The sequence below is a fragment of the Lepus europaeus genome, chromosome 20, assembly GCF_033115175.1.
Source record: "Lepus europaeus isolate LE1 chromosome 20, mLepTim1.pri, whole genome shotgun sequence".
NCBI lineage: Eukaryota > Metazoa > Chordata > Mammalia > Lagomorpha > Leporidae > Lepus > Lepus europaeus.
Window position 1 is genome coordinate 17,309,916 of NC_084846.1, and position 9,822 is coordinate 17,319,737.

The 9,822-nt window shown below is 44.9% G+C and overlaps 1 protein-coding gene across 1 annotated transcript; it reads right to left on the reverse strand.

Annotated features, from left to right (window-relative positions):
* Positions 1-207: 207 nt before the first annotated feature.
* On the reverse strand, positions 208-1,064 carry LOC133749359 (testis-specific serine/threonine-protein kinase 3-like). The gene is made up of 2 exons (XM_062178532.1): positions 351-1,064; positions 208-300 (listed from the first exon to the last, which is right to left on the reverse strand). Exons 1-2 carry the CDS (start codon positions 1,062-1,064, stop codon positions 208-210), a joined length of 807 nt encoding a protein of 268 aa, XP_062034516.1.
* Between the last annotated feature and the right edge of the window lie 8,758 nt (positions 1,065-9,822).

Consider the following 9,822-nt stretch of genomic DNA (forward strand, 5'->3'; position numbering starts at 1 on the left):
AGACCCGCGCTCTGACACCGGGGCTCTACCTGCTCCAGGGGCTGCGAGTCCAGCTGCAGGGACATCCGGCTGGATCCTCCAGGACCAGATGGCACCGAGGCTCCAGCGTCCGGAAGCAGACCCAGGCCCGCCAGGTATTCCTGGGCCTCTGGGTCCTTGGGAACCCCCAGGGGCTGCACCAGGGTCACGTCCTCGGCCAGGGCTCTCTCAAACCACCATAGCTGGCGGGCGATTTCCGCTGTAGGCCTGTCGATCGGGTCCATGCTGAGCAGCCAGCTCAGGTGCTCCTCCAGGGCTGGGCTGGCCGCACACGGGAGCTCGTAGCTCCCCCTCTGGATGCTGTCCCGCACCTCTGCCTGGTCTTCCCCGATGAAGGGCAGGGTCCCCGCCAGCATGGCGAAGAGGATGACCCCCAGGCTCCACATATCCGAGGCAAAGGCATTGTAGGGCTCCGGCTGGGACACCTCAGGAGCGCTGTACTCCAGGGTCCCGCAGAAGCCCTGCACCAGCTCGCCCTCGGGCAGATGGCTGCTGAGCCCAAAGTCCGCCAGCTTGATGTGCTGAGAGTCCAGAAGTAGGTTCTCCAGCTTGAGGTCCCTGTGTGCCACCCGCTGTGCATGGCAGTAGCTCACGGCTGCCAGGATTTGATCAAACATGACCACGACCTCGGGCTCTGGCAAGCTGCCGCGGCTCAACATGTGCTGGTAGAGGTCGCCCCCGTCCACCAGCTCCATCACCAGGCAGTGGTAATGGCCGACACAACCCACCTCCAGCAGCTCCACGATATTTGGGTGCCTCAGGAGCTGCATGATGCTGGCCTCTTGCTGCACCCGCCTGTTGCTGAAGGGTTGCCTCGCATCTTCCCTGAACAGCTTCACAGCCACCTGCCGCTGGCTGGACGGCTGACGGGCCAGCAGCACCGTGCTGTAGCTGCCCTGGCCCAGGACCGACAACAACTGGAGACCAAGCTGATGGCTGGCCATGGCAGCAGGTTCCTCATGGCCTTCCAGGCTGGTGTCCCTAACTACACTCTCTGCTCTGCTCTGGCTACTGTTCCTGTCCATGTACACTACCTAAGGAGCTACCCTAACTACAATAACTAACAAAAGAAAGGGACAACAAGGGGACTACCTGCTGATCTGACTACGGTGCCACACTACCTATACTAACTACACTAATCAAACACAGTGGCAAGACTAAGCCCTATCTAACCAAAACAGAAAACAAAAACCAGAAAAACTCCAAAACAACAAACACTAAATAGCTACACTAACACTCAGAGATCTACCCGCGCTGTCTAGCTAAAGAAGGGGGAAGCCAAAAATGAAAAAAACTGCAAAAAAAGGACAAAGTGGGCAAAAAAAGAAATAGGAGGAAAAAAACAAACTAAATCCAAATGGGGGAAAGAAAAAACCAAATAGAACAAGAAACAAACAAACAAACAAAACAGCACACCACCAACAACCAGCTCAAGCGCACGCAAAGATGGGTCCAAGTCACACAGGTCACCGAAATAGCTCCCTGGCAAAGCGGACAAAAACCTGGGCCGCGCAGCCGCTTATATAGGCGTGTGGAATTCTGTCATCACAGGGCTCCTTATGAAGTCAGAGCGAGAAATGGGCCAATGGCAGTCCAGCAGGGACTTGCACGAATTTCCATTTCATGACAGTTGGTCCTTATGAAGTCAGAGACGGGCGAGGACCAATCACAGCCACAGCTAATCCTCGGGGGTTTCCTCAGCCAGTTTCCACTTAAAAAAACCAAGAACTCCAAAATCTTTTGGCTTAGGTTGGTGATAGATTGATGTTTATTTTTTGAGACATTAAAACATGTGAGATGCCCCAATGGCCTTTTCACTTCTCCTTTAAAGTGTGATTAAAAACTGTTGGGTCTTTAAGACCTCTGGTTGTCTACACACAAGATACACATCCCATTTCCTTGATCCTCTGAATGATAGGTCCCAGAACGATGTTACAACTTCTCTGGCATCATGATAACCTTGACCAAGTGTTCGGTTGCCCCAGACACCACCAGGCACATTCTTCACATCGACAGAACCAAGAGGAAGGCATCTCTCATCATCCTCTCCCCCTAAGATCCTCACCAGATTTCTCATTAGAACCCTGGAGGACCAGAAGGGAGCTCTGGGTGGGTATAGTCTAGGTAGGGAAGGCCAACCAAGTGTCAGCATTCTCCAAATTATGCTTGGAAACCAGCAGATAGAAGCTATCTCTCTCTCTTTCTCCCCACACTCTCTGTCTGCTTCCCACCTTCACTCTCTGTAAATAAATAATTGTCTTTTTTTTTAGAGAAGAAACTCACTCATCCTGTAAAAGAGAGTGGAACCCTAGTCCTGTGTTCCCCACCTTTTTTTACTGTAGCATCGACTTTGAAGTTCGATCATGAAGTTTGAAGGGACACGGACAGTTTCCACTAGGCCTGCTCTGCATGAAAGGGATCTTTGAGGCTGAACCACAGGACCCTGCACAGGACCCCAAAACCATAAAGAAATAAGATCTCTGGGAAGGCTAATTGTCTAGTAGGATCAGATTGTGCTGTGTACGTGTGTTGGAATGGTGTATTGTAGCCCAAAAAGCTACAAGTATTGCATGCTACTCCCCAATTTAAAAATACTCTTTAATTTCTCTCATCTATGATTTTTAGGTTTGTTGTAAAAATAGTTTGTCTCCTTGATGACATTTATCTTGGGTTTTTTTCTTTTTCTTTCTTGTAGCTATTGGGTTTGGGATTGCTCTCTAGGTTTCTTTTCCAGATAATTCACTATCGGTGTATAACAGTGCTACCGGTTTTGAACCTCAACGTTGTAGCCTGCCACTTTGCTGAATGTCTTAGTTCTATCATCTTTTTGATTGCACCTTTGGGGTTTTCTAAGATCATGTCATTTGCCAAAGAGGCAGTCTGACTTCCTCCTTTCCAATTTGGAGGTCCTTTATTTCTCTTGCCCAATTTCTCTAAGTGGGCCTTCCACTATCATGTTGAATTAAGTTTAAAAAAAAAAAAAACTTTGTGTGTATTTTAGTGCTTTTTACCATTGATCTGGGATTGCCAATGTCTAGAAATATACATTTCAATGCATATTGTTCATTTTTAACCTGAATTTCCCATTATAGATATCAAGTTAAAGTTGATAGAATTTAAAAGGAGAGTATTATCCAACATGAGAAGCAGGCCACACAGAAGACTGATAGAAAAGGGACCAATGGCAGTCCAGCAGGTACTGGCATGAATTTGTATTTCATGACAATTGGTCCTTATGAGGTCAGAGACAGGTGGGGACCAATCACAGCCACAGCTAATCCTTGGGGTTTTCTCAACAAGTTTCCTCTTAAACAATATCAAAGACCCTAAGTGCTTTTCTCTTAGGTTGGTGATACAGATTGAGGTTTATTTTTTGAACATTAAAACACATAGTATCACCTATGGCCTTTTCATTTCTGGTTTAAAGAGTGTTAACAACTGATGGGTCTTTAAGACCTTGGATTGTCTACAATCTAGATACACGTCCCATTTCCTAGAACCTCGGAATGATAGATGTCAGAATGAAATTACAGCTTCTCTGGCATCCTGGTATCCTTGACCAAGTGTTCTGTTGCCCCTGACACCACCAGGCACATTCTTCACATTGAAAGAGCTGAGAGGAAGGGATCTCTCATCATCCTCTCTCCCTAAGATCCTCAACAGATTTCTTGTTAGAACCCTGGAGGACCAGAAGGTAGCTCTGGGTAGGTATAGTCCAGGTAGGGAAGGCCAACCAAGTGTCAGCTGAGAGAGCTGCATTCTCCAAATTGTCCTTAGAATCGCAGGGACAAACGGAGGCATTTCCAGATGTCTCAGGGTACCTGGGCTACTCTCACAAAGTGTCTTGATCTGAGTTTTTGAAAAAGAACAGAAATCCATTCCTCAGTGTTTGTTCTGCAGGCTGGAAGACGAAGGTCAGGGCTCCAGCAGACTTGATGTTGAGAAAGAGCTCCCTCTCTGCTGCTGCTGAGCCTTCTTCAGAGAGAGATGGTAAGATGGAAAGGCTGGTGGTTTGTTGTGGTTGGTTGAAGCCAAGTACATGTGTGGAGAGTGGCGTTGTAGTCCTTAAAAAAGTACCACAGCTTAGTCCAAAACTCCCCAGTAAATTTTAAGGAAAGATCATGGCTTCCTGGGGTGTCTTCAGATGGTGAAAGCACAGACCTCACCCCGTCAAGCCCTTTAGACAGACAGGTAGCCTGCGGCTGACACTGCAGTCCAGCAGGTTAAACCCTGCTACACCAGCATGCCATGTGGGCGCTGGTTGGAGGCCTGGGTGTTCAACATCCAATCCAGCTTCCTAGTATCATGTTTGGTAAAGCAGCAGATGATGATCTAAGTATTTTGGGAGACCTGGATGGAGTTCAGGACTGATCTGACCCAGCTATGGTAATTGTGACTCTTTGGGGAATGAACCAGCTGTTGGTTGGTATCTCTCTTTCCCTTTCCCCCACCCTCTGTAACTCTGACTTTCAAATAAATAAATAATTCTCTTGTTTTATAAAAAAAAAAAAGAAACTCATCCTGTGAAAGAGAGTGAGGTCTTAGTCCTGGATTCTCCACCTCTTTATTCTGTAGCATCGACCTTGAAGTTTGAACATGAAGTTTGGAGGGACATGGACAGTACTCACCACTAGGCCTGCTCTGCATGAAAGGAATTTTTGAGCCTGAACTACAGAACCCTGGACAGGACACGAAAGCTGAAAAGAAATAGGATCTCGGCCGGTGCCGCGGCTCACTAGGCTAATCCTCCGCCTTGCGGCGCCGGCACACCGGGTTCTAGTCCCGGTCGGGGCACCGATCCTGTCCCGGTTGCCCCTCTTCCAGGCCAGCTCTCTGCTGTGGCCAGGGAGTGCAGTGGAGGATGGCCCAAGTGCTTGGGCCCTGCACCCCATGGGAGACCAGGAGAAGCACCTGGCTCCTGCCATCGGATCAGCGAGGTGCGCTGGCCGCAGCGCGCCTACCGCGGCGGCCATTGGAGGGTGAACCAACGGCAAAGGAAGACCTTTCTCTCTGTCTCTCTCTCACTGTCCACTCTGCCTGTCAAAAAAAAAGTAAAGAAAAGAAATAGGATCTCTGGGAAGGCTAATTGGTATGATCAATTTATGCTGAATCTATGTGTTGAAAGAGTGAACTGTAGCCATAAAACTCCAAGTAGTACGTACTAATCCCATATCTAAAATACTCTTCAATTTCTTTCATCGATGATTCATAGTTTTAATTGTAGAGAACTTTTACCTCTCTGGTCACATGTATTCCCAGCTGTTTTCTTTTTCCTTAGTGTAGCTATTGAACATGGGATTGCTTTCTACTGGTTATTGTATGTTGATGTTGGACTCTGACACTCTGCTGAATGTATTTGTCCTCTCAGGTTTTTGGTGGAGTCATTGTGGGTTTTCTATATGTAAGATCATATCCTTAGCCAAAAGTGGCAATTGGGCCTCCCGCTTTAATTTAGATATCCTTGATTTTTTTCTCTTGCTTAATTTCTCTAGCTAGGATTTCCAGTAGAATGTGAAATTAAACTTGAATGATAATAAAAAAGACTCTTCCTAACTTTAGTATCTTTAAACATCAATTTTGTTTTTACAATATCTAGAAATACATTTTCAAGTTCATTTTTAACCTGAATTTTCCAAAATAGAAATTATTAAAGTTGAGTTAAAGATTTTATATATACTAAACATCATAGGGTGACCATAATTTATAGGTGTATTATCTCTGAGATAAGCCAGTAATATATATATTTTTTAAGAAATACAGAAAGCAATGGGGCCGGTGCTGTGGTATAGTGGTTAAAGCCACTGCCAGCAGTGCCAGCATCCCATGTGGGCACTGGTTCTAGTCCCTTTTGCTTCTCTTCCAATCCAGCTCTCTGCTATGGCTGGGAAAGCAGTGGAAGATGGCCCAAGCTCCTGCACACATTTGGGAAGACCTAGAGGAAGCTCCTGGCTCCTGGCTTCAGATTGGCACAGCTCCAGCTGTTGCGGCCAATTGGGGAGTGACCCAGTGGATGGAAGACCTCTCTGCTTCTCCTCTCTCTGTGTAACTCTGACTTTCAGATAAATAAATAAATCTTGCAAAAAAAAAAAAAAGAAAGAAAGAAATACAGAAAGTGGGGCCAGTGTACTGGCATAGTATGTAAAGCCATTGTTTGCTGGCATCCCATATGGGTGTGCATTGTGTCATAGCTGATCCACTTCTGTACCAGCTTTGCAGGTACAGTGTTCTGGGTTGACAGTTGTTTCTGTTTGATAGTATCTCATAAATCTCTAAATCTCTGACACTGTTTCTTAGTTTTCTAATTTCTTCTTTAAAAAAAAAAAGATTTGTTTCTTTGAAAGTCAGAGTGAGAGAGAAGGAAAGGCAGAGAAATAGAGAGGTCTTCCAGGACCCACTGATTCACTCTCCAATTTGCCACAATGGCAAGAGCTGTGCTGATCCGAAGCCAAGAGCCAGGAGCTTCCTCCAGTTCTCCCACACAGGTGCAGGGCCCCAAGGACTTGGGCCATCTTCTACTGCAGAGAGCTGGATTGGAAGTAGAGCAGCTGGGACTCAGACCAGCACCCATATGGGATGCTGGCACTGCAGGCGGCAGCTTTACCTGCTACGCCACAGTGCCGGCCCCTCTAATTTCTTCTTTTTTTGGTCTGACTGTAAAATTTCCAGAAATTTGTCTTCTAACTTTTGTTTTCTGGATTGACAGTTGATTCTGCTTGATAGTACCCCATAAAGCTCTAAATCTTTGTCTTCTTTTATTTGTTCTAGTGATTTCTTCAATTCCAATATTGGGTTTTGATTTTTCTTTAAATCAAAATTTCTTGGGAAAAATTTTCATTCATGTCTTGTATGGATTTCTTTAGTTCATGAATTTGTTTCTGAGTCCTTCTCAGTAATCCTAGGATTAATTTTTTGAATTCCTTTTCTGGCATTTTGTCAGTCTATTCATCTTCACATTCTAGCTTTGAAGTGGTTTATTCTTGTTTCTTGAATTGCTGCATTTATAATTAGGCATTTGTGGTGATTCTTTTTTTTCCCTTGTGATCATTTTTATATGTGGACTATGCCTCTGTGGCTAAGTGGAGTGCCTGCCCTTTCAGTGAATACCCAGAGTCATATGCTGCGTGTGGTCAGGGAGCTCTGTTCAGTGCTCCAGTACAAGGGAGCGTCCAAGGTGACTCCCAATTTGGGTATAGTAAATCTCCATTTTTTTAAATCATAAGGGAGATTTGTTCTGCTCTGTTGGCATATTCTCGTGTTCACCTCCTCTCCTCAAGGGAGAGCAATGCCTGCGTGACAGCCCCAGTGGGTACAATTTTCATCCACACTGCCACAAGAACCACACAAATGATCCATACAGTCCTTGGTGTGAACATGAATCCTACAACAATGACCCTCACCAGGGAATGAAGTGGAACATGTGGAGTCACCCACAGTAACTGCCCAAAGTCCCAACCATACCCTGTGACTTCCCACACAGCCATAGTGTTTTCACAGGCTCAGCATTCCAGGGCTCTCACAGTCACGAGCTCACAGTGCCTGTCAAGTCTCCAGCCAGACTCAGGTGTCTCCTTTCAACTGGTTGCTAGGCACACGAACACGAGCTGGCGCAGCTGTTATGTATTCCAAAATGGCAGCTGACCATTCTCAGCTTTTTATAGTGTGCCAGTGCCGGGTGGTGAGGGAGGGAGAAATGTGCCCCTTTTTTCCTCTCTAGGTTGACAGGTACACTGTCCCCCACAGGGCTCCAAGCCAAACTCAAGCCAGGCTCTTCTGCAACTTTATCGCCAGTGGCTTTGGCTGCTGCAGTCTGGTCTCACCTCACTCCAAAGCTGGTGCTGAGGCTGTTGGTTCCTGGGGTCCCGAGCTGTGTGCTTTTACTCCCTCCACCCAGATCCACAGCGTCCCCCTAGTTTATATGGACTCTCCTCTGCCGTTTTATTCCAAAGCCTTTCCTAAAATTGTGCTGTTTAAAGTATATGAACTACACTTATTTCATGTATACCAATTTAGAAACAGTGATACGAACCACCCTACCCTCCCTCCTTTAATAAACATCTTCAAAATATTTGTTTACACAGAGGATGGGATTGGAAGTACAGCATAAAATATTTGTAAAACATCGAATGATGAAATGGTATGTGTTCAGGAAAGACATTTTTGTTTTACAGAATGATTTTTGTACATTAACAGCAAGCTAGTTTCTTTCCTTTTCTTCTTTCTTCCTTTTTTTTTTTTTTTTTTTTTTCTGTATTGCTGTCTCGCCACTGCCATGAGTCTCCTTCAGTATGTATATAGTTGTGTTTGTGTATCTACCCACTGTGTGGGCAGTTTAGTACCCTTGAATTCCTGTGTCCACACACAAATCTCCATCTTCTAATCATTATTCCAAGGTTTTCCTGTTTACTCCCAGTCTTTGAAACTTGTATGAAGTAAAGAAAGTTCACAGAACAGAAAGTTTAGTTTATAAGACAAGTGTCTCAATCTGATTTCGTAACTGTAATATCTTGTGTATCCCTTGTATCATTTTTTAGGGTCATCCCATTAATATTAAATTGATACTACTATGTAATATATATGCCTTCATATGTCTTTCACAAACACTCACAGACTACTAAGCAATAAAGTTAATTTATGGTCAGAAATCTGTTCCATCTGCATCAAAGCCCAGACATTTTCTGTAAACAACCAGGTTACAAGTATTTTAGGAGACAGCCGCTGTTACAGCACCCACACCTGCATCAACACCCACAGACAACACTGAAGGAATGGCCATGGTGGTGCTGCAATAAAGCTTTATTTACACAAATCTCCAGCTTGGTAAGGCCCAGTAGACTGCAAGGTTAGGTGCTGATCTACATACATCACACATCCCCATTGTTAGGCAACTACTCTTTGTGAAGCAATGCCTTGATACTAGGTATGGTGGGTTTCTGTCAAGTTCTTCACAATGTTGAAAAGACTGAAAGAACCTATGCTAGTACTTTTGGTTGGGAAAGGATAAAGCACACTGTACTGACATTTTAAAATTCACCTAAGTTCCTTTGCTGGGAAAAAAAGTGAGTGAGCAGGAATAGACATCTTAGAGTAAGAATTTTTAAATAATATTCACCATGCTTAACAATTACATTCATCAATAAAATAGATGCATTGGCTACATATTATATGTAAATTCATTGATGGAAAAAGCCCTTAGTAGTTATTTAATTTAGTAGTTATTTCCCATTCTATCCTGCTCACAGTAATTTCCTGACAATTCTTAAAGGAATGAAAGAGTGATAGATGAATAAGAAAAGACTAATAAAATAGAGAACATACAAAATCAGAATAAAGTAGTGTTGCAATGTATATGCACAAATAGAACTTCTTATGCATATGTATATGTTAATATGCACTTCAGGCATAATAGTAGAAATGCACTATGGGTGCTTGAAAAGCAAGAGATTTTTTAGTTATGTGTGAAGGACCCTTATGGGGGAGAGGGACAAGAAACTAGGCCTGGGCAGATATCAGGGGCTTCTTAAGAGGTTAGATGTTCCCCAGAGTCCAGCGGGCAGGACGTTCTCTGGGAAGGAAAAGTCAATCCCCTTCAGAGAACCTCTAGGCATGCCCAGAGCAGAGCTGCCACTCTCCTCAGCACGTTCCCCTCAGCACTCTCCTCAGCACGTTCCCTCAGCACTCTCCTCAGCACGTTCCCTCAGCACTCTCCTCAGCACTCTCCTCAGCACTCTCCCTCAGCACTCTCCAATATGCTAATTGTCCCTCCGAACCAGCCAATCCCGTGTT